The 26464-nt window shown below is 30.7% G+C and overlaps 1 protein-coding gene across 1 annotated transcript; it reads right to left on the minus strand.

Annotated features, from left to right (window-relative positions):
* On the minus strand, positions 1-25772 carry LOC111699842 (IDLSRF-like peptide). Its single transcript, XM_023470583.1, has 11 exons — positions 25678-25772; positions 18188-18259; positions 16720-16835; positions 7774-7838; positions 6636-6702; positions 4870-4964; positions 3697-3754; positions 2368-2413; positions 1586-1667; positions 1271-1345; positions 1-142 (listed from the first exon to the last, which is right to left on the minus strand). The coding sequence occupies exons 2-10, from the start codon at positions 18247-18249 to the stop codon at positions 1280-1282; spliced, it is 657 nt and encodes a 218-aa protein (XP_023326351.1). The 5' UTR covers positions 18250-18259; positions 25678-25772; the 3' UTR covers positions 1-142; positions 1271-1279.
* Between the last annotated feature and the right edge of the window lie 692 nt (positions 25773-26464).

The following is a 26464-nucleotide window of genomic DNA, read 5'->3' on the forward strand; positions in this document are numbered from 1 at the left end:
TAAAAATGATGATAATTTATTCATCGAATATTACAGTATAATAGTAAAGGGTAAAGTTTGAAAATGAAAAGCTGGGTTTTCATAATACTACATAGAGAAAGTATCTTGTATTTAATCTTCCATTGGTTTTCACGCTCCTAACCTAAAAAAAATAGCTATAATCTTTTTAATGAGGTTGTTCTATACAGATCTGACAGATAGACAGATCTGAGCTGAAGAAAGCCGGCATTTCTTCAAGTTTTGAGTTTTGACAAGGATTAGTCAACAAAAGAAGAAAAGGAAACATCGAGAAGGAAAATAAGATGACAAGAAGAAGTATAAAAGAATATTTCTGTATTATCTGTAGATACCCAATAATTAAAAAAATTCATATTATTGTTAAATTTAAAATGCAAAAATAAATATGTAAAAAGAGTCCGTTCTTAAATAATGAGTCGATTGGTTATATTCGTTGGGCGGACGATCCAACAATCTAACAAAATCTCCAGGACACCCTGGGATAAATTCATAAATTCAATCACGTTTTGGTCTAAATTCAACAATCCTTAAAATTACGGAGTAAAAAAGATAAAGAATTAACACTTTGAATTGAATTAAATTGTGATCAAAAGTGTTGAAATTAGTGGTAAAAAAGGCAAAAATTTAAAAATGTTAATTCTTGTTAAACCATAGATCTTTACCTTTCAGAAGCATTTCATTGAATCAATAATAAATTTCTGTTGAAAATTCTTTTTTAATTTTTTCGAAATGCTTTAACATAGTAAATTCATACTTTAAAGGGATTGTAAAAAAACTAACATTTCACAATTAGAAAAAGAAAAAAGACGACAAATTCAACTATTTTCTGGGGCCCGCAGACCGCTGCTCAACTTAAAAAAAATGTTACTTAGGATTTTGTAATTTGATGTTGGTGTTGTTGATTACATCTGAGAAAGTTCAGTTGAAAATTACAAAGCCTATCATTTCACAATTAAAGGACAAAAGAAGACGACAAAAATGTAACTGTTTTCAGTGGCCACTCATCAAATTTTTCAGAAATTTTGCTACAAAATGTGGTAAATGATTTAAATAAGACGACAAATAATTCCCTATTTTCTGGGGCTCACTGCTCAATAAAAAAAATCAGCTGCAGATTAAAAAATCTGTAGAAATTTTCAATCAAATAAGAAAAAAGACGACGAAAATTCCCCTGTTTTCTGGGCCCCCCCCCCCCCACTCCTCAAAAGAAAAAATATACAAAGTTTATTTGAGGAACGCGTGGGGATTTTACCTGATCGGTCTAGTCCAGGAATCCAGTGTTAACTAGTTTTTCTAGGAAGAATTTTACGTCGCCTAACTCGGAATCCTGCAAACATAAACAAGAATTTAGAGCGCTTCGCGCCCAGCAATTTAAATTCTTAATTTCTCAACAACGATATTCTTTTTAACAATAAAAACTTTTTGTTTTTCATGATTACTTTTATTAAGATTTTTGCTTAGGAAGAAAGTTCCAATTCGTGCGTATGACCTTAAACATCATAACATGACACTCGGTGCCAGGGAACTGGACAAAATCACGCTTTGGAACTTTTGTCAAATAGTTCACCTTGATTCCTAAGGATTTGAGCATCCCTATATCCCCGTTCTCTACAGCCATAAACACGGACCTCAGGTGTTCAATATCAGCTCTGTAAAGGGTTTTAATAATTTATTTTTAAATCTCTTAAAGGAACGTTCTTGATAATTTGAAGTGATTCCCGTTTAAATGCATGTACAATACACAATGGTACCCTAGAAAGTTGAGAACCTTGTATGATTATGAAAAGATATCCATTTTATTCTTAAAATTAATTATTTCTAATTATGGTTTCTCTATAAAAGTGACGAGGAATTTGCTAGAATTAATCACTAATTAAGTTTGATAAGCAACAATATCTTCCACACTAATTTCTATATTTAGGTTTGAAAGGTACAGTTGTGAATCGGACATAGAATTCTATAGATGGAGGGTAACCTGTAATAATATCTACAGCCTCTAAAAAGTTAATAAATTCCTAAGAATAATTAATCTAATTCAAGTTTGCTAATTAGTTGCGGAGAGAACTATAATTAAACTTAATTATGAACTAAATGAATTTCCTTGAATTACATTTCTCTCTTAAATTAGATATGGCATTGTAGTTTTGCCTCTTTTTCATACAATCAAGGTTAGAAGAAGGTTGTAAGAACCTGTCAAATCTTTCCCAGGGATAATTAGAAAGATAAAAATTTCCCTGTAATTGAAGGACTGCAGAATGATTTTGGTGAATTATATTAAATTTTAAATATTTTAATTTATTAAAATATTAAAACATTTTTATTGTCAGAATGCAAAAAAATGACCCTTACCTAGGTAGCTGAAGAGTGTGTCCGAAATCTTCAATAGTTTGAGATTCTAAAAAAAGTCAGGGGTCAAAATAAGTATGATCACCCCACCCCCACCCCTTCTTAGGAGAACGGAATATGGTAATTTAAAATAGAATTATTGATCACCCCTGAGTAGGTGTATTTTCAAAGGAATTGATTTTCTAATTTCAATATCGCTGCAACCCAATGTCGTAGACCTTTAATATTTCAAACTATGAATGCTATTAGATCAAATAATTTAACTTTGAAATATCAAAGGTTTACATCACAAGGTTGCAATGATATAGGTGTTACAAACACTGAATTTGTGGCAAAGACTCAATTCCTTTGGTAGTGAAAGAGAAATGTTTTGTTTCAAGTTAACGACAGGTTTATTACACAATTTTAAACTTTGCAAACAGAACTGAACAGGCATTCCAGAGGAAAAAAAATTATTTCAGAATTTTTAAAATTTCCATTTTGGTTTAGTGGGAGATTGTTCCTCAAAGGTTATNAATAGTAGGTCAATTTCCTTTATTCTGATCACTAATAGTCAAATCACATAATTTGATTTTAATTTCTAAGCAAATCATCAATAAATATGGACCGACGTTTATCCAGCTATTACAGGTTGTTCTGTAGACGTACAGACTATAATATGACAAAACAGAACAGTACACAAAATAAGTTTTTGGGAGATTAATTTGAAAGAAAAGTTTTGAATTGGGAATACATCTCGTTAAATTCGGTATACAACTCATTAAATTGGAAATACAACTCGTTAAAGCATGCATAAAATCGTTAAATTGGAAATACAACTCGTTAAATTGGGTATACAACTCGTTAAATTGGGTATACAACTCGTTAGATTGGGTATACAACTCTTTAAATTGGAAATACAATTCGTTAAATTGGAAATACAACTCGTTAAATTGGAAATACAACTCGTTAAATTGGGAATACAACTATTTAAATTGCGTATACAACTCGTTAAATTGGGAATAAAACTCGTTTAATTGGGTATACAAATCGTTAAATTGGAAATACAACTATTTAAATTGCGTATACAACTCGTTAAATTGGGAATAAAACTCGTTTAATTGGGTATACAAATCGTTAAATTGGGAATACATCTAGTTAAATTGGGTATAAAATCGTTAAATTGGGTATAAAATCGTTAAATTGGGTAAACAAATTATTGAATTGGGAAAAACTGGAATTTATTTTGATAATCCCAATAAACGTTAAAAATGCCATCACATTCGTTTCCCTTTTAATTAATTAAAGGTACACTGAAAATACTATGAACACTCCCTTTTGATTTGTACCAACCTGAAAGAGCAATTGCTACGTAATCAACTCCTCCAAGGGCAGCCAAATTATTCCTAGCCTATAACAAAAATGATATAGTTATAGGGCCAGGGGTTGAAAATAAAATCCTATCCTGAGAAAACAAAAGCTAAATATAGAAAAATAAAATAGAAAATCAAATAGAAAATAAAATTGTATTTTATATATTTTTTTTCCTAATTTTACATTTTTAAGGTTTAATTTTGTTACATTCTTTCTTACTTCATAATGTTTAGTTTCAGGGTTTTTGTTTTGATCAATCATTCGAAACAGTTTATTACTTAGCAGTTGCAAGTGCGACAGTGCAATAAATGTTATGTATGTACTTAAAAGAATTCAGAAAATAAGCTGTACCTAAACTTATATTGTATTTATATATATGTATTCCAAGGAAATATATGTTTTTAAAAAAATAGATGTACTCCCAAAAACTAGATGTACTTCAAGAAGATAGATTCACTCTAAGAAAATAGACGTACTTAATGGTTAGTATAGTGGTCACGTGTCTCTGTCTATATCACGTGATCAGTATACTGCTCTTTCATTGGTGGGAGTTCTTGTGACGTAATACGGGCTTATAAATAATATTATCAATTATATCTATTAAAAATAAAGAATAAAATATATAAAATAATATTTGGAGAAAGCTTCAGTTACAATTAGCTTTCTCTGGGATATCTTCGTTTTCAGATTGGTTGCATATTTGCTGAATATGCTCTGTTTATTCCTACTATTTCTATACAAAATTGTATAAAGGAATTGAGTCTTTGCCGCAAAGAACAAATTTCAAATTCATATATCTGTGTAACTTAATAGTGTAAACCTTTGATATTTCAAACTTAGATTATTTCACCTAATAGAACTCATAGTTTGAAATTTTAAAGTTATACTACATTGGGTTGCAAAGATATAAAGATTAGAAGATTAGAGTTTGTGGCAAAGACTTAATTCCTATGACACAGTTTTATATCAATTTCTCGAGACAGATAAATCAGATATAACTTTCATGGGTCGCGATCAAGTGATTAGCTTTTAGCCTATACCCCCTTCCTTTTTTCCTTTACAGTCCCTTTAACGAAAGATTAGCCCTATAGGTAGAATAAATTGATATTTTTTCAGACACAAATGAAAAAAGACAATTATCAGTGGCGTTACCTTGGATCCGAAAAGTTTCTCTAGATAGTCTGGACCATGGGAAGCTAGCAGAGATTTTAGGAAACTACTAGTTTCTTCCACAGGGGGCCGTCGAGCTAAAATAAAATATATTTTAGAAATATATCTCATTTATAAAAATAAACTCATTTAAAGTTTTCCGAATTGGACAGTTTGCAGAATTAAACGAATACAACGGGAAAATTTCAAAATTATAATTTCTCCCTCCACGTTTAAACTAGTAGGGTACTTAACTCCCCACTCTAAAAGTTAAAAGTTACACCATGTCCTTTAAATGCACGCAGTCGTACTGTCCCGTGTAAAGGTGACCCAGCACGTTTTATGCAACAGATGTAGCCTGGCAAGATCACTGCAGTGGTGCTTTCTTAATAGTCTAGTTAGTTTTAATACCCATTCTCTCTCATTAAAGGGAGTGACCGGCTATGTAAGGTAGTTGAACTGAGTATGCAGTGTTATGGAAAACTTCTTTCGGATTCATTTGAGACATATTAAACTCTTTTAAAGATCTGTAAATCCTGAGTTTGAGCGCAAATTCGACGTTCAAAACTTTTCAGAATTATTATTATTATTAAATAACGACAACGAAAAATAAAGTAAAAATTATACAGTAATCTAATTAGATGGGTAGGAATATATTTCTCAAAAGAAATTTGTTAATAAATCATTGCTAAAATCGATTATTTCGTTTTCATTATTATATTGAATTTCTTATTTTTTTAAATTTATTCGCAGATTTGTTCAAAATCTTCCAATGTCGTCTTTTCAATAATAATTCTAGAAAATCTGCGAAAATCTTTGTTAATAATGAGAAACCATAATAAGGAGAAAATAGAAACTAATAATTGAACAAGATTACTTATTTTCGATGATAAGATTAATTTTCAGTTTCTCAACATGTTCCTATACATGACGTCTGTAGTTTATTGTAGAACTTTTGACATTTTATGTCGTCTTTATTTAATAATTAAAAAAAACGAATTCTGAAAACGTATCCACCCCCAAAGTAGGAGTTTTTAACATCGAATTTTCCAAAACACTGCATAGCCGGTCACTTCTTTTAAATGTTGATTTCCCGCATTTGGTATTTAATACTTTTTTGTTGGTCTGTGTTTTTTTAATATTAAGTATGCAAGTCTTTTAACTCTATTGTTGACGGATTTTGATGGATAGATCAAAATATCCCAATACAGACAGGATGTACTTAGTACAGTTTTAACCCAAGAACTTTGGAGAAATTTATAAAATGTCGTCTAGACAATTTTTCAATGGATTTTATACTATTACACCTAAATCTCAGTAAATGTAAAAATAGATAAATAGCTATGATATATGCGAAAACAGTTTTAAATTAAATATTAAAGTTTTAACTATTCCATTATCAGTAGGTTTAGAAAACGACACTTTATAAATTCTTGCAATGTTTCCGAAGTTCTGGATTAAACTTAGTCGTAGTTAGTTTAACATTGCTCTGAACTTACACAATTTAGTAACTTTATATATGTTCTTGTCAAGATAAGTGAGAATTTAACACTTCTCAAATTAGAAATAGATAATTATGAATTAATATAAGGTACCGTTGTAAATTGGACATACTATTCTATAAAGTTGAAATTACGACGACGATCTCTGTAAGTAACTCTCGCATGAAGTTGATTGTCAATAATTTTATTTAAACATGTTTTAAATAGATATTTAAATAAAAATAATGTCTTGAAATTAAAAACTTTTATTTCTGTTTGTTGTTTTACCTGCTGTACATAATCTTGGATCCTCATCATATCCATCAGAGCAATCAGGAGCTCCATCACAGAGATACTAAACATAGAGTAGAAATAGAGACACAAAACACAGAATAGAAATACAGATACTTAACATAGAGTAGACATAGAAATACTAAACATAGAGTAGACATAGAGATACAAATCATAAATACGCCTAGAGATACTAAACATATAATAGACATAGAGATAGTAAACATAGAGTGCACAAAGAGATTTTAAATATGGAGTAGACATAGATATACTAAAAATAGAATAGAAATAGAGATACTAAACATAGAGTAGACATAGATATACTAAACATAGAGTAGACATAGAGATACTAAACATAGAGTAGACATAAGATTTTAAATATGGAGTAGACATAGATATACTAAAAATAGAATAGAAATAGAGATACTAAACATAGAGTAGACATAGAGATACTAAACATAGAGTAGACATAGAGATACTAAACATAGAGTAGACATAGAGATACTAAACATAGAGTAGACATAACGATACTAAACATAGAGTAGACATAGAGATACTAAACATAGAGTAGACATAGAGATACTTTATATAGAGTAGACATAGAGATACTTAACATAGAGTAGACATAACGATACTAAACATAGAGTAGACATATAAATACTAAACATAGAGAAGACATAAAGATAGTAAACATAGAGTAGAAATAGAGACACTAAACACAGAATAAAAATACAGATACTTAACATAGAGTAGACATAGAGATACTAAAAATAGAGTAGACATAGAGACACTAAACACAGAATAGAAATACAGATACTTAACGACATAGAGATACTAAACATAGAGTAGACATAGAGATACTAAACATAGAGTAGAAATAGAGACACTAAACACAGAATAGAAATACAGATACTTAACATAGAGTAGACATAGAGATACAAATCATAAATACGCCTAGAGATACTAAACATATAATAGACATAGAGATAGTAAACATAGAGTACACAAAGAGATTCTAAATATGGAGTAGACATAGAGATACTAAAAATAGAGTAGGCATAGAGATACAAAACATCGAGTAGACAGGGATACTAAACAAAGAGTAGACATAGAGATAGACCTATATTTTGTTTACCTGGATGGAGATACATTTTCCCTCCTCAGGACATCTGAAGGGTTCGAAGGCAGGACAAGGATTGTCTAAATCATCATCTTTTTTTTGATAAATTACAAAGGTTTCAAAATTAAATGAAAAAGTTGGGATTTGTTAAAATTAGTCCAGAATTAAATGGTTAAAGCTTTTTAGCAAAAATATAATTTAAAGTGTTATTATCTTAATTTTGAATTTATTTTTTTCTTTGTATCCGTTGAAAGAATTTAATAAATGAAAACGTTTGAAAGAATAAAAAAGAATCTTTATAAAAATCCGGGTAACAAGTTGGGATAAACATGAAAAAATCTTGCGATACAAATATGAATGTTGGATATTTTTGTAACAAAACTAGGGAGAGGGGGATAAGGTTCTATGAACAATAAAAAATGTGCTTTCAATCAAATTATGTTTGGGGGAACACTGTTGAACCACGAGAATGCTAAACTTGGCTTTAAAAGGAAAACTTGGTTTCAAGGCAAAGCTACAGGATTCCAAGCTAGTTTACAAAAAATTAGGTAAAGCTGGCTCTCCAAGCTAGTTTACAAAAGATTTTGTAAAGTTGGGTTCCCAAGCTAGTTTACAATAAACTAGGAAAGCTGAGTTCCCAAACTAGTTTACAATAGATTATGTAAAGCTGAGTTTCCAAACTAGTTTACAAAAATTAGGTAAAGCTGGGTTCCAAAGCTACTTTACAATAAACTAGGCAAAGTTGGGTTCTCTAAACTAGTTTACAATAAACTAGAAAAAGCTGAGTTCCCAAGCTAGTTTACAAAAAAAATAGGTAAAGCTGGGTTCCCAATACAATAAACTACAATAAACTAGGCAAAGTTGGGTGCCCAAGCTTGTTTACAATAAACTAGGCAAAGTTGGGTTCCCAAGCTTGTTTACAATAAACTAGGCAAAGTTGGGTTCCCAAGCTAGTTTAAATTATAAACTAGGCAAAGTTGGGTTCTCTAAACTAGTTTACAATAAACTAGGCAAAGCTGAGTTCCCAAACTAGTTTACAAAAGATTATGTAAAGCTGAGTTCCCAAACTAGTTTACAAAAGATTATGTAAAGCTGAGTAGTTTATAGTTAACTAGACAAAGCTGGGTTCCCGAGCTAGTTTACAATAAACTAGTTCTAAAGAGCTAAAGAGTGATAAAATATAAACAGACCGTATACCCCTCTTCTCATAGTTCTAAATATATTTGAATAAACAAAGTAGGCAAACCTTGCAGGATGTGTGCATGTGTATGTGCTAGAGGGTAAGCTAATATTTGAGAATGCAAAAGGTGTACTGCATGTACCACATTTAATGAATGTACATTGTACATGTACAAGATAGGAAGCAAAATCACATTTACTAAACTTTTTTTGTACAGTGAAAACAAAAAACAATTCATGACGTCATTTTTTGGTTTTATAATTTCGGTACGTAAGGGTTCTTTCATTTGCATTGCAACGGAACTATTTCTAAAAGAGACCCCTGAGGCCGAGTTGGAAGAATTCAAATATGGTTGGTTCCAATATTAAAATTGTATTCAATGTTTCAATATTTAAGCCGGCGCTCAACTGAAACCGGTTTCTGGTGGATTTGAGACGCGTCTCAAATTCATTAAATTCGGAGTCTGGACGTGCATAGACTTAAGAGTAAAATCAATTTTAAATTACCAAATCCTTGTATTTTCTTGTATAAAAGTATGTTTTCCTAGTCATCACAGAAACCATTAAAGCCCTGAATTTCAGATCGAGTGAATCTGTATTTTTTTCTGAATAAGAAGAATTGATCGATTGATCGATTGATCGATTGATCGATTGAACGAGTTGTTGTGAGTTAATTTCATGCAGCATAGTTTACAACTCTATATAGATCAAAGCTCAGGGCAGTTTCAAATGTAAATAAACAGATAATTAAAATTCAGAAATAAAACTTTGTTTTCAGTATTTATGAGCATTTCATGCAGAGAAACTATTTCTAATAATAAAAAATATTTTTTTTAATAAGTGAATTAATTTGAGTTTATTTCTAAAATTATAAAAATAATAATGACATTAAACATTATTTTAATTCAAAACTGAATGTTTTTAAACATTTCATGCAGAGCAACTTTTTCTTATTTAAATAAAAAAAAAGAAAATATAGTTTTTATTTGGTTTAATTACAAAATGTTAAATTACAAATGATATTAAACATTACTTGAATCCCCCCTGCCGCATATGTTTACTCAGAAATAAAACTGAATTTTATATTTCATATTGCGTTATGAGCATTTAATGCTAGGAAATCTACTCTTTAACAATGAAAAACATAAAATGTTGTCTTTATTTGAATAAAATATTAATTAATAGTAATTAAAAGAGCGTAAAAAACAATAATTTAATATCTTTGCAAACAGACAAAGGGAGAAGTTTAAATGTATGCAACATCACTAGTTTGGCTTTGTGACCTCTTAGCTCCTTTTAATGCACGAATGTAAGTATGAGAAAATGAAATTGATGCAGCTACTTATTAGAATTTCAAAACATTCTTGTTCTTTACAATACAATTCTTCAAATAAAGGGGCTATTTGATAGTTTCAGACTAATATTAATTTATTTTCTGATATTTTTAATATCATCAGACTAATTTTGATTTATTTCTGGTGTCTTTAATAGTTTTAGGCTAGTTTTAATTCATTTCTGGTATTTTAATATCATCAGACTATGATTTACTTCTGGTATCTTTAATATCATCAGGCTAATTCTAATTGTTTCTGGTATCTTTAATATCATCAGACTAATTCTAAAATGTTTCTAGTATATTTAATATCATCAGACTAATTCTAATATGTTTCTGGTATCTTTAATATCATCAGACTAATTCAAATATGTTTCTGGTATCTTTAATATCATAAGACTAATTATAATTTATTTCTGGTGTTTTTAATAGCTTTAGACAAATTTAAATTTATTTCTGGTATCTTTGATATCATCAGACTAATTCTAATAAATTTCTGGTGTCTAATAGTTTTAGACTAATTCTAATTTATTTCTGATATCTTTAATATCATCAGAGTATAGTATTTCTGGTGTCTTTAATAGCTTTAGACCAATATAAATTTATTTTTAGTATCTTTAATATCATCTAGACTAATTTCTATTTCTGATATTTTTAATATCATCAGACTAAATAGTTCTAATTTTCACATCTTTAAAATTATATATATATTTAAGTTTAAGGTTTTCACTTATTTAAAACTTGTTTATCAAGATGACAAGAATTCACATAAATGCATGAACCAAAAAAAAGGATTCTGTTTATTTTTAATGTTTTAACGTTGTGGCTGAAAGGGATAAGGGGGGGAGTCCGGAGTACTTACTTACGGAAAGAATAGAGGAAGAAAAGGAGGGTAAATGTTTGTTTAGTAATATCAATCTGTTTTATTGGTGTGTATACTTTATACAATATATAAACCAATATTACAACCTATGCAAACAAACCAAGAGTATATTAAACAATTAATTTGACCCACAACAACAACACATTATTTTTGCCAAATCAAACATCTTTATTTCAATTTAAAGTTAGGGGGGTTGAAGTTTTAAAAAGTAAATAAACTTTTAGCTAAACATCGCCATTCTCAGTTTTAGTGCCAGATTGCAAAACAACTTAGTTACAAGCTCTTACACAAACAGTTATCAACATTTTGACAGTAACTCCTTTTAAACTAAGGCTAGCAACTGCTAGCTAGTTCTATTAAAGGTTTAAACTAAGGCTAGCAACTGCAAGCTAGTTCTATTAAAGTTTAAGGTTAGATCTTAAAAAATTTACAAGTGAGTTAGTAAGGTAATGCTAAAAACCAAGGCGTTGCGCAACACTTTAAAGTCGATCCTGTCACAAAAATATTTTAGTTACAACTTTTCATATTTATTTATTTATATTCATATTTTGAATATAAATCTAAGTTGTTTTAAAATCAAAAGTCTATTAAAGTTGAAGTTCAAAAAAAATCATAAAATTAAGTTAATGCTGTGCAAGGTTATTTAGGGTTGTTAATCGTTTTTGAAAACGATCGTTAAACAATTGTTTTTTGCTTGGTTTTTCAATTGTTTTCAAAAACGATCGTTTCGTTTTCGGAAACAAACGATCGTTTTAAAAAACGACCTACTCGTTGTAATCTTTTAGAAAACCAATAACGATCGTTTTGAAAACGATCGTTTTAATGAAAACGATTTGTGACCGTTTTTTATACGATTGTTTTTTAAAAACGAAGACTCGTCGTTAACGATCGTTAACGAAGGGTTGTCGTTATCGATTGTTAACGAAACGACAAACATTATAAGAACGGTCGTCTTTTGAAAAACGATCGTTTTTGAAGAAAAAAAATGTCTCGCAAATTTATTGAATGTCATCTTACATGAAGTGAAAGAGTTGTGGGGGATCTAAAACTTCTTGATATTTTCTTAAAAACTACTCAACGATAAGTACAGATGCCCTTCAGGTCGGTTTCCTCTCTTCGTTAACGAAGGGTCGTCGTTAACGATCGTTAACGAAACGACGAGTTTTAAAAAACGATCGTTTTCAAAAACGATAATTTTTCAAAACGATCGTTTTAAAAACGACCATTTTTTAAAACGAACTATATTTTTCGTCGCATTTTTTATAACGAAACGATCGTTTAAAAAAAACGTTAACATCCCTAGTTATAATGAAAGGAAAGTTAATTGGAGTTGCGTATACTCTGCGTACATATTGAATTCAGTTATCTCTGGGCGGAATAGATGCATCAGTGTTCGTTTAGGAACCGAAGAGGTTAAAAGCGTTAAATTTGATAACTTTGATAATTCACATATTAGTTTCCTCTGACCAGAATATTTCATTGATTTTTTATGTGAAAAATGGATCCCATTACCGCCCCGAGACAGTACACCGCAGTAGAAAAGATGCGCACACCTCAGAAATAACTTCCCTTGCATTATAACCTTGATATCATTTTATTTTAAATGATTTAAGACCTACAAATGTAATTTTTGTTTTGAATGCAAAGTATTAGAGAAATAGAAAATAGTTTTTACAGATACATTGTTATCTGCAAAACGAAAATATAGTTTTTAAAAAGATTCATTTGTGATTTCCTTCCTTCCCTTTCTAATTGCGGTGTCCAATGTTACTCAAAGTTGGTATAGAGTGTGAGGGAATACAAAGTGCTACTAAATATGCAAACATATTCCCTCAGAAACTGTAGAGTAAAATTATTCAAATATATAAAGATATTCCTTCTCCATGGAAACACACACATTTTGGGTGAGCAGGGATCGAATTTAATGAATTTGAGCTATACGTCGCTAAATTATCTACTGCCGGTTCAAAGTTATTGCGTCTTTGCCACAAATTATATCTCTATATCTTTGCAGCACAATGTCGTAGACCTTTTAAATTTTAATCTTTGAATTCTTTTAGGAAATTAATCTGAGTTTAGAATATCAAAGGTTTGCACTTTAACAGGTTGCAAAGGGATATATAGTGATAAAACATTTAAGTGTGTGACAAAAACTTAAATTCTTGTGAACCACCCGATTCAAAGTTATCAGTTAGGAAGGATTCAAATCAGTGATTCAAATTTGAACCGGCGTTTCCGCAAAAGATTACAAGAACTGTGCAACATTTTGATTGACATTTTGATTTTTTAATTTACTGAAGGTTTTATTCGAATTTTCTTTTTTTTTTTGATCAATTTGATTCTGTAAATTTCTTCTGTAAATTCTTTCCTAAAGCTGTAAAGAATGCATAACCTTAAAAACTATATTATTAAACATAAACCTTGTTTCACAATCTATTTCTAAAATATAGTATATATGTTCTTGCTCTAGAAGTTAAAAAGAAAATCTTTATGTATTTCAAGGAGTATGGAATATAAGGGACAGGGGCGGATACAGGATTTAAGTGAGGGGCAAGATTTTTTAGGAACAAAAAAATGAATAATTAGGGAAAAAAATGAGTGCCGCAGGCGAAAATTTTTTTTGACTTAAAAGACTCAAAAAGAGTCAAAATTAATGACTAAAGACTATAAAACTAGATTTTTAAATTTTAGGAACAAAATTAAAGGATTAGAACAGGAATTTAGGAACAATTAAAAGATTTTTCAGGAATTAGGAACAAAAATAAAGGATTAGGACAGGAATTTAAGAACAATTAAAAGATTGTTCAGGAATTAGGAACAAAATTAAAGGATTCGGACAGGGATTTCGGAACAATTAAAAGATTGTTCAGGAATTAGGAACAAAAATAAAGGATTAGAACAGGAATTTAGGAACAATTAAAAGATTGTTCAGGAATTAGGAACAAAATTAAAGGATTAGGACAGGGATATAGGAACAATAAACAGATTGTTCAGGAATTAGGAACAAAAATATAGTATTAGGACAGGGATTTAAGGTGGGTCGGACACAGGAACAGGAACAATAATAGGAACATTAGCAATTTAAGAACAAAAAGAAATTACTAGTAATACTTAAATGCATGAAAATTAGGAACAATATTACAATTTTGATAAATGAGTATTGATTAAGGAACATTTCTAGATATGAACAATATTATAACTTAAGTTTAGTTTCTTACAAATTTCTAATTTTAAATTTATCGTTAACAATAACATTTATCAAATTGGGAACATTTTTTGCCTCAAAATCTCAGGGGGGGGGCGAATGTCCCCCCGCCCCCCCCTTGTATCCGCCCCTGATAAGGGAGAAGTAATAGAGCCGGTCCGCTCTACCATATGATTTACATTGTGTGTTTGTTTGGCGTTATTTAGCCTATACTTTTTTCCCTGTTTAAGTGTATACAATAACCTTTCCTGGATTCATGTACGCGGTATTTGTACATCAGAGGCGGTTCCTTAAAATACATTGGTCGACAACTTGACGTCTCCTATTTTGGTCGTCAAATGTACGGAGAAATATCTATATATCAGATAAGAATTTAGCATGAGACACGACCACTTTCTATGGAGAAAACGGGCTCAGACAAATATGTCTTATTCGAATGAAGTACCGTCTCAAAGCATGTATGATCATATGGTAGGGCGGGCCAGGTCGATTACTTCTCTCTTATATTCCATACTCCTTGATGTATATAAATATTCAATTATATACATCAAGGCCCGTAACCAGGAGTACTGAGTGAAACGTAGTGAACGAGGTGGGGGGATGCAGAGGGACAGAACCCCCTGCAAAGAAAATTTTTAGAAGTTTGGTATAATATCGAGTAATTTTATGTTTTATAGGAAATTTTCTAATTTGTCAACAACACTAGTAATTAGGCTTGAACTTAATATTACAGTGAAAATTCAGTTTTCCCTAAATTTATTGATTTGTATGGCACAAAAAAATTTACAAAATTTAGTTTTTAGTTCAAACTTTACAAGATTGGACACCAGAAAATGTTAAAAATTTTGATATTACGTTCACTGATTTTGAATGTCTAATCAAAATATTGAAACTGAGGCAATAAGTTTCTGCAAAATTTTAATAATTGAATTTTATGATACACACAAGAACAAATTTACAACATTTCATGTATGAATATCTTTTTTCGTCTCAGCGATGCTTTTGTGTTTTTAAATGTATTATTCTTGCCTTTTAAGTAACACTTTTTTTCAAATTTAGGCAAGGTTATGTTATGCAATATGGTATCATTGTGTTTTAAATGCATTTGTTTAAAAAATCAAAAGATATTTAAGCCAAATTTAGCAAAGAAAGAAAAATGTTTGTACGACAATTTCGTCCGGAGATGATGATAATCGTAAAAATTTAATTCCAAACAAATCACTCAGATATTACAAACAATAGTCATCGATTATTTTTCGACGCATTCGTATAAAGTTTTTATATATTTCATATTATTTTTGATTTCGTTTTTTCAAATAATATTTCGCTGGCGCAGGATTTTCGAACATTTCTGGAAATTATGAAAATGTCGTCTTCATTATCAAAAATCCTCGAAACAGTGATAAATGTTTTCAAACGTAACTATCAGATTATAAAAATAAAAAATATAATGAAATATCAACTATATATGAATGAGTCAAAAAATTATCGATGATTATATGTTGAAATATCTGAATGATTTGCTTGGAATTAAACTGATTATTGATTGATTGATTATGGGGTTCTATAAAAAAAATTCAGGGGTGGAACTAATACTAAGAGGGCTTGTCAAATTAAAATGTCAATACATTTTTCAATTTTTACTGCACTCTCATTAGATTTTTTTTTCAAAGAAAAAACATGAATCAATATTGTAAACCGTGTTAATTAAATGTCATGACAAATGGCGGCCTAAAATTTGAAAATAATGATATCAAGAACATATAACAGGATGTGAAACATGATTGACCAAAAATAGTTGGATTTCTATACAAGGTTATCCACAAGGCTTTAGAGACAACTGTAGGAATTTATTTATTCCTAGCCTGTCTCATTAATTCTTGACAATATTCCTAGCCTGTCTCATTAATTCTTGACAATATTCCTAGCCTGTCTCATTAATTCTTGACAATATTCGTAAATATACCATTTTCAGACTATTTTAAAGGCAGTCCTCAAAATTATATTGTCTAATTGTCATATTTGAAGAGTTTAAGGTCGTCGTGTATATCTCATCCTTTTTGGTTAACCTTGTATAAGGAGAAGGTTGCAGTATTTACTTATCCATTATTATGCATGACCAGAGGCGTACGCAGGGTTGGGGACTATGAGGATGCAGCCCCCCTCCCTGGATCAGTAAAATCTATTGGTTTCCAGGGGTTTCCCCAATGGTGCCCTGAAAACAAACAATTTAACTCCCCCCCCCCCAGACAAATTCCTGTGTACGCCCCTGTACATGACATCTACCTATAGAGTGTGCTCTGTGAAACAGGTTTGTGTACATCAAGATGAAAGTACATGAACTGTAAAGTTACTACATACCAATTTTATAGAAGGCCTTACCCGCTCCAAACCTCTTCACTCTCTGCCTGTACCCTGCCAAGGGGTCAGGAAGTACACTCATGTACTCATCCGCTGGGTCATACCCAAGCAGGCGACTGTACGAATACATTCATTGGTGTTTCATCAAGCTTAATTTTGTAACTGTTAGAAAAGACGTATACAGGGGCTCAACAACAAAACGTTAAGCCCCCTGGACAAATTGTAGTATATGCCCCTGACTAGTAAGGGTCTTTAATTTTTCAAGATCAATTTTCATTCGAAAAGGTCTTTTAAACCCTTCCCTTAAGCTGTAAGAAATGCAAACATGCACATTTATAAACCTGGAAAATCAAGAGTGGAAACCTGATAAGGGAGAAGTAATAGAGCCGGTCCGCTAGAGTTGTTTGAAATTAAATTGATTTTTTTACGGTCTAAGTCATATGTTGCAATTTTCTCAATTTGTATGGGCGCTAAGTTATTCGGTATGAGACGTCTTTAACAATTTTCTCCTTATAGACGCAACATATAGAAGTAAGATTATTAGCGATCAAAAGCGCTTTTTTATCGCATTAAGCCTATACCCCCTTTCATTTTTCGCGAACACTCCCTTTAACTTAAAATAAATCTAATCCCAGGAAGCTAGGTAGTAGGTACACATAATTAAATGGGAAATGCGAAAAAGTTTACGGTAATAAAATCCTAAATTTTGGCACTGAAAAAGTGCTATGGAAAAAAGTCCTTGGAATAAAAAGTCTCAGGAAGTAAAGTTCTACCATTTTGAGACTTTATGTATTTCTCTGGTTCCAGTATGTATTTTAGGAAAAAAGTTCCAGGAATCTAAGACACAGGACTTTATTTCCAGTGACATTTTAACCTAAGACTTCAGAAAATTGAGAACTTTTTCACCAAAATTTTTATTTCCGTTTTTTCAGAAACTTTTTGTCCTGTGATTTTCTTACATAGATACAAAGTTTACAATTGGTCAGGAAAATGTATTCAGCATGTCACAACTCACAGCTATACTTTTTTGTGGAATTTGTAGAAGGTTCTTTTTTGTAAGTTTTTCATTTTTAACAGCTTCTGAATAGGTTCCTTAAAACATTTCTGAAATTGAATTGGAAAAGGTTGGAAACACTTCTATGCTTCAGAATATGTTAAAGGCACTGTATGCGTAATGCACAAAGATGACAATGCCCGATTCACAACGGTACCCTTGAAAATTTTAACTGATCAATAACGCGGAAGATATTGTCGTTTTTCTAGGTCTAAGATTATTCAATTTTGTTTTCCTGCAGTAGAATTGCTCAGGTATCGTTTGCAGAGATAGTCACAATTTAGAATAATCCGATTAATGTCTAGTTCAAACTTTTTAGGGTAATGTTGTGAATCGGACATTGCCATCTTTGCATGGAAGCAGGAAATTACGCTTCCAGTCCCTTTAATCATTAAGAATTGTAAGAATGTGTTCCTGAGTTCTGCTGCATATGAAGATGAGAGAACTAGAAGAAGAAGAGGAACAGTTCCAAGCATAACTAGATCTCTACATTTAATTAGCAAACATTTATTCACGTTGTAAACTCAATATTGGTGTTAAGTAAATAATTCAATCTTAACCGACTTTAATGATATTGAACTAGATCGCTGAACTGTCTACCACCAGTTCAAATCCTGAATCACCGATTCTAAGTTAAAGATGCATGAGGATTTGAATCGGTGATTCAGTATTTGAACCAACGGTATAAAGCTAGTTATAAAGATAGTTCAGCGATCTCTCCAATTCATTAAATTCGGTCCTCGCGGCATCACGGAAAGAGAGGGCGGGGGGCTTAGACCACACACCTCATGGTAAGTATGAACTCAGATCTTAAATAATTAATTTTAAAAATCTTTTTGATTAATATTTTAGTCCAGAGTAAAAATATTGCATGGTAAAAAAGTAAACAATTTTCTAGCATACAATTTTAAAATGTAGATTTTACGGACTCAAATGATGCCCTACACAAAATTAGACATTTTTAATGTTATCTATGTATAATATGGCCCTTTCAGGCACATCTCTAATTGTTCAAAAATTTTCAAGGGACAAATATTTGAATAACGATGAAAAAATTGGTCTCCAATGCAATCTTCCATGGTTCTCCAAAGGTACATAAATGTTGATGAAAAGTTCTGAGACTGTATGACGATGAAAGAGAGACTCGTGAAGATAGAAAAAAGACACTAATTCTCATATTAAGCTCTTTCTTCTCAAGTTCAGAGTTTAACAAGGAATCGTTAATGAGGTGTATTAAATAATGGTCAACCACAGGTTACATGAAAGATTTACCACTGAGTTACCCAAAATCTTGTTTGTTTTGGAGAAAGAGTTTTTTTAAAGTGAGAAATTATTTCTATAAAAAGGTGAAAATGTGTATTTGTGATTCACTAACGAATGGCAAACGCAAAAACCAAATCAAACAAAAGTACTCCCACTTAAATGAAGATTTTGCGAATAAAAATTAATTCCCGAATTTAATTCGTTTTTGATCGCTACTAATTTTACATCTATCTGTTGCGTCGATAGAGAGAAAATTGTTAAAAATGCCTTAAACCCAACAGAGAAGAACCCATATTTGCAGAGTAGCATTAAATAAGTCAATTTTACATTTAAACTAACCATTCAAATTTTACAAGTTATAAATGTTAAAGTGTATTTATATGTAGTTTACAAAACATACTCTTTTTTATATTTATTTTGCCACTAGGTGTCTCTAACTTATAATATTTCAGGGATTTTCTCTTGGGAGAGATTTCAAGCGTTTAAAAAACCGTTTTCAGAGGCCGAATTTAAATAATTTGAGCGGCGGTTTAAATTTAAGCCGCGGCTTAAATATGGTTGGTTCCACTTAAAATTGTATCTAATGTTTCAAGATTTAAGCCAGCCCTTAATTCAAACCGGGTTTTGGCAGATTTAAACCGCGGCTCAAATTCTTTAAATTCCATCTCAGAAAACATTGTATAAGAAAAAGATATTTAAACTATATACCTCTGAAGTGATCAAACCCGAATTCAATTCGTGATCAGCATATACCCCCTTTCATTTTTCGCGAGCACTCCCTTTAACAAACAATGTAAACAACACATAAGAGCCAACATCAAACAAAATGTCCACCATAAAAACACAATTTCAACAAAATGTCCACTTTAACAGCAAACATCAAACAAAATGTCCACCATAAAAACACAATTTAAACAAAATGTCCACTTTAACAGCAAATATCATAACAAAATGTCCACCATAAAAACAAATTTAAAAACAAAATGTCCACTTTAACAGCAAATATCATAATAAAATGTCCACCATAAAAACAAATTTCAAAAAAATGTCCACTTTAAAAAAAGTCACAAGTTGCAAAATTGCATCCTAAATTATTTTTATTTGATTTTAAATCTTAATATGAAAACTGGAAAAGAGAAATTTGAATGAGAAAATAAAAAAAAACACTTTTAAGGCGCTGCACTGGGCGTACTTTTAAGTGACCTTTGATTAAAAAGAAGCATGCCACATTTCTAAATTTAATAAATTTTGCTGAGTCAAAGTTTAAAAAGGGTTGTTTGTTCGCTGAGTTGGCAACTCACATGACCCCATGCAGGGAAGGTTTATTGCAGGTCGAAATTGAGAAATGTTCCGTAAAAAACTGTCAAAATTAACGATTTTTGAAAATCCACCAAGTTAAAAATCCGCAAGAAATTCGTTTTTTGCACCCTAACAAAATCTTTCGGTGCATATTGGCCGTGATCTGCTGTACACTGACCGAAGTACAGGTAAATTTTGAGTACGTGGAAAATTAGTGACTTGAAAAATCAACAGATAAAAGCTAAAATTGTTACTAGAAAAAGGACGCCAAGCTCTAAAGATTTATATAGTAATAATAATAAACGATGTTTAAAATTTGAATTTAAAAATTTAAGAAAATGTTTGCTCCCTTTGCTGTTCTTTTTATAACTGAGGAGAGAAGGAGGGAGGGGGTAAGGGGGGGCATGAGGCCGCTTTGAGGCCGTAATCTCACTTCATTCCCACCACGCACCACTGTGCACCGGCGGCCCTATTCTCATGAGAGGGATTCTAGATTTTCCTTTCTAAAAAGGATTGTTTTTATAAAATGTTTTACCAAATTTTTTTTAAATTACTATTCTTATCTTCAATAAAGAGAATTTATTTAGATATTTGCCATTTTCACCTATTTTTTATTTTTTTAGATTTCTTATTGGTATCTAAACTTTAAAAAGACATTTTGTATACTTCAATTTTTCTTAGATATTTTCCATGTTTGCATTGTATTTAAGAGTCATTTAAAAAAATACTTTAAAGTGTTAAAAAAAAATAATATTAATAAGATATACAATATTTTTGAAAAGATCAATTTATAATCTCTTTATAGTTACTTATATAATTCATCTAATCTTAATTATTTATATATTTTATATATTTTCTAAAATATATTCTTCATTTTTAAAAATCTAAACTAACATGTCCAATATTTTCTACTTTTTAAACTTTTTATTCCGCAAATCATAAATTGTATATGATCACAGTGAATTCCACTTTCTTCTGATTTAAGTTTTTTTTCATTAATAATTCAAGACAACTTCCTATCTTTATACAGTGATAACCTGGAAACATTATAAAAGAAAGACGACATTTTGTCAATGCTGAATTGTATTTGAATTTGTCACAAAACAAATAGTCTTTTTAGACACTTGAGAAATCATAATTTTAGTGAAATGGGTCTGTTTACATTGCACAATTATTGTGATTAATGCTCATTGGACTTTTTAAAGTTGTCACTTGATTTTAAAAGTCGTAAGTCACTGTAAATATACTAAAAATTTCATTAAAAGCTGAGTAGAAATAAAATGATGAAAAAGTAGTTCACTAGTACTATTTTGGCAGGGTAGGATTAAAAAAACGTCCCAACAAGAAAACCACCATATTGTCCATTTTGAAAAATCACAAATGTGAGATTTCATTGTGTTGTTGTTCAATGATATATAAAAAAAAGTACGGCAAAAAGGAATAGTAAGAAAATATAAGAATAAAACTGAAAAGATTTTGATATTTTCGTTTTGCAAGTAGTGCCAATTTTAGTTGTTTACATTACTAGGCTTAGGCTATCAGGGCGCATCGCGCCCATCTTCTCTTTCAACTTTTAATTGTTTCTCAATCTTGCAACATTTTTCTTAGATGAAACTGTCATAAAATTTGTTGTGGATTTACAAATTTTTGGGGGAGATTTTCAAAATTTTACTAAAAAAAAAGATTTTTGGAGACAACTTTTTGTAATTCTGAGCATCAATAAACCTTCCCGGGGGTCATGTGAGGTCCCACACCAAATTTGGACCCTATTGGTGCAGCCGTTTAGACGTATTGGACACAAACGGACAAACGGACAGACAAGCAGAGTGTAGACTTTATCCATAGTTTCTCCGCTAACTTGTTGCTCTCTGCAGAAACCTCCGGCACAACAGGTAAAGTTTTATCTATCTATCTATCTATCTATCTATCTATCTATATATCTATCTATCTATATATCTATATATCTATCTATCTATCTATCTATCTATCTATCTATCTATCTATCTATCTATATATCTATCTATCTATCTATCTATCTATCTATCTATTTATCTATCTTTCTTTCTATCTATCTATATATTTATTCTATTTATTCTATTTATCTATATATGTATCTATTTATCTATCTATATATCTACCTAACTATATATCTATCTATCTATCCATCCATTTATCTCCAAACGCCAAGTTTTCTCACTTCTAAACAATTGTTTGAATGACATCACACCACCCCACCCCCCTCCTCCCTAAATATTCTTTTACACCCCTGGGTGAATAAGATCCCCTAGAAAGCCTGTTAATCTGCTTAATCTTCCTGGAAATGACACCTCTCTTGTCTCCATCCTTTCATCTACTCATCTTTCAAACAACTGGGTGTTCATATAGCATATTCTGTTGTAATGTCATGTCCCTTATGATCCTTATTATCTATGTTAGTAATATATCTTATCTATTTCAATGTTGACCCTGACTGTCCATTACGGTCAGTTTTGATTTTACCTGTATATAAAATAAAGTAGTTGAATACGAATTGTTGCTTAACACAGACGTATACAGAGCCTTGAGTTTTGGCTAGAGATAGAGTCAGTTAGATTCTAATTAAACTTTGAGTGTAGTTATCGTTGAGTTATCTCGGGGCTAGATTTCTTACAATCATGCATTTTGAGAGACGGATTAAATGTCGTCTTTGAATTTTGAAATTACTTGGGGCATCATCCGAACTATGTGGCTTCCCTTGTTAGGGTTTTCAAAATTACCGGATATTTTGATTTATTAGATGTACCATTTCAAGATTCATATAGGTAAATAACATTACGAACAGCATATAGTTTTTCTAATCTTTAGTTTTATATGATTGATAGCTATCTAGGATAAAAGATGTGTTTAAAGACTTCTTTCAACTGTCATATTTAGAACCTCGTAGCTCTCTAAACCTAGATACATTCAGCTCAGTTTTTATACTGTACTTGTTTAATATCCAAATGGCATTCTTTGTTTTGACTGTCTAGATGTAATATTGCTGTCTTCGCTTCGAGAAATGTTAATTTTTCAACAAATTGTATTTCTTTTCCCCCCATAACTAAGGTTTAGTTAGCTGATTTGCTTAACATCTGTTTTATCAGCGTTTACATGGAGTCCTATACTTGATTTTATATTTTACCAATCTCTCAGACTTTTCTTGCATTTTTCTGTGGTTAGAAGCTGAGCTAGAAGAAGTCCTGTGACCGAATTTAAAGAATTTGAGCGGCGGTTTAAATTTAAGCCGCGGTTTAAATATGGTTGGTTCCACTTAAAATTGTATCAAATGTATCAAGATTTAAGCCGGCGCTTAATTTAAACCGGGTTTTCACGGATTTAAACCGCGGCTCAAATTCTTTGAATTCCATCTCTGGACTTCTTATTGGATAAGCAAGCCCCACTGAATCCATCTGCCTGTTTCCAGTGGCCTTACCTCTTCATGCACCCAGTGTATTGCCATGATACGAAGGATTGATGAGAGAAGTTATCCCTGTCGTTTCCAGTTTCAATATCAAACCATTTAGTAGTATTTTTAGTGTCCCGTGGACAGTACTATTAGGATATTTGAGTACTATTATAGTACTATTAGAGTACTATTAGAGTACTATTAGAGTACTATTAGAGTACTATTAGAGTACTATTATAGTACTAATAGGCTTTTAGGGCGCTTCGCGGCCATCTTCTATTTCAACTTTTAATTGTGGCTTTATCTCTGAACATCTTCTCTTTGTACAGTATAAAACAAAAACAAAAAAAGTTTGCGGATTTCATAATATTTTTTTGCCGCATTTTCAAAATTTTTCAAAAATAGAAAACTTTTAAACACAAATTTTTAAAATTTTGATCATTGATAAACCTTGAGGTCCGACAAAAAATTTGGGCCCGATCGGTTCAGCCTTTTTGACGTTTATTGGACAGAAACAGACAGACAGACACCAAAACAAACAGACAAGCCAAATGTATATATAGATTAAAGTACTATTAGAGTACTATTAGAGTACTATTAGAGTACTATTATAGTACTATTAGAGTACTATTATAGTACTATTATAGTACTATTAGAGTACTATTAGAGTATTATTAGAGTTGTATTTGAGTTGTATTTGAGTACTATTAGAGTACTATTAGAGTACTATTAGAGTACTATTAGAGTACTTTTAGAGTACTATTAGAGTACTATATGAGAGTACTATTAGAGTACTACTATTAGAGTACTGTTAGAGTACTATTAGAGTACTATTATAGTACTATTAGAGTACTATTAGAGTACTATTATAGTAAGTACTATTAGAGTACTATTAGAGTACTATTAGAGTACTATTATAGTACTATTAGAGTACTATTAGAGTACTATTAGAGTACTATATGAGAGTACTATTAGAGTACTATTAGAGTACTATTAAAGTTGTATTAGAGTACTATTAGAGTACTATTATAGTACTATTAGAGTACTATTATATTGTTATTAGAGTACTATTAGAGTACTATTAGAGTACTATTAGAGTACTATTAGAGTACTATTAGAGTTGTACTTGAGTTGTATTTGAGTACTATTAGAGTACTATTAGAGTACTATTAGAGTACTATTAGAGTACTTTTAGAGTACTATTAGAGTACTATTAGAGTACTATTGGAGTACTATTAGAGTACTATATGAGAGTACTATTAGAGTACTATTAGAGTACTATTAAAGTTGTATTTGAGTACTATTAGAGTACTATTAGAGTACTATTGGAGTACTATTAGAGTACTATTAGAGTACTATTAGAGTACTATTAGAGTATTATTAGATTACCAATCCAGTAAGATATTTGTTAAATTCCTATATAAAGTTCATTATATCAAATCTAGAGAATTAATAATGTAGTATCAGAGCAACATCTATTTTTCAATGACATTTTTTATCGTTACCAAGAAAAATATACCAGGAAACCCCGTCCCTCATATCTTGTTTACAAAAAAGTGTATAAGACACCATCATTTCGGTCAGGAATGTAAATATAAACAAAATGCTGCTCTTACTAAGTTTTGTTTATATTTCTCCCAGAAATTACAGTACAATTTTAAATTTAACCAAGCTGGGGACTACTGCGTTATCTTTGTTAATTCTTATACAACATAGAACATATGGATTTAGACGCTATTAAGAAATTATCAGAATGATAAAATATTGATAAAATTATCATGATTCATCACATGTTTTTTTTATGTCTTAATATCTATATACATCTATTAGTACGTACCTCTGTTCCTTTGCCTGTTCCTTATCGGATTTGCTGCATATTTTGATTTGGAAAATCGGTAGAAAATATGAATGTTATTACCTTGGTTTAAAAATATGTAGCGAAAGTTGAAATTCCAGGCCAAGCTGGGTTCCCAAACTAGTCTTAGATAAAGTCGTAATAGCTTGAGGTTTACTAAAAGATCAAATCTTTTATCAGTTTAAAGTTGATGATTTTTGAAAACTTTTGCAGAAAAGAATATTGTACCCCTGAAATGTGTTGCGGCCAAAACTTCTGTAATTAGGCAGAGCGACTGAGTAGGTACAGATTAGGTTTGTGCAACATAATTATTTTTTTATTTAATATTGGGTGAATTATTGTTTGTAGATAGGAGCTTTTAGCTTTTTTTAAATCCGAAACATTCCGTTCCTGTAAGATAAGTTGAACATATTATTTCATTTTTTTTTTTATTTCGACAACAACTGCACAAACCTATCATATTCATAATATTGTATTAAATTTCATTTAATGTAGATACAACACATTTGTACATAAGAGTTTATATAATACATTATAAAATATACAAACATGAAATTAATTTGATAACTGTTTTTTCTCTATAAAGGTAGCTTTCTAGGAGTCGAGTGTAGCGTTTTGTTTTAGTTAGCAGTATATAGCATTTTATTTATTAAGTAGTGTTTTATGAGTGTACCGGTGTTTATAAGAGTTTTTAATTTCAATTTTAAGAAGATGAATATCCCCAGACCCAACCTTAAGACCGGTAAATTAAAATTTCATAAGCTTTCAATAAATCTTAGATGCATTCAGGGTTTTATTCAGGAAAGGAGCAAAGGGGGTTGAATAAAAAATCTTCCTTCAACTATAATTA

This window comes from Eurytemora carolleeae, unplaced genomic scaffold (genome assembly GCF_000591075.1).
Source record: "Eurytemora carolleeae unplaced genomic scaffold, Eaff_2.0 scaffold347, whole genome shotgun sequence".
In the NCBI taxonomy this organism is placed as follows: Eukaryota; Metazoa; Arthropoda; class Copepoda; order Calanoida; family Temoridae; genus Eurytemora; species Eurytemora carolleeae.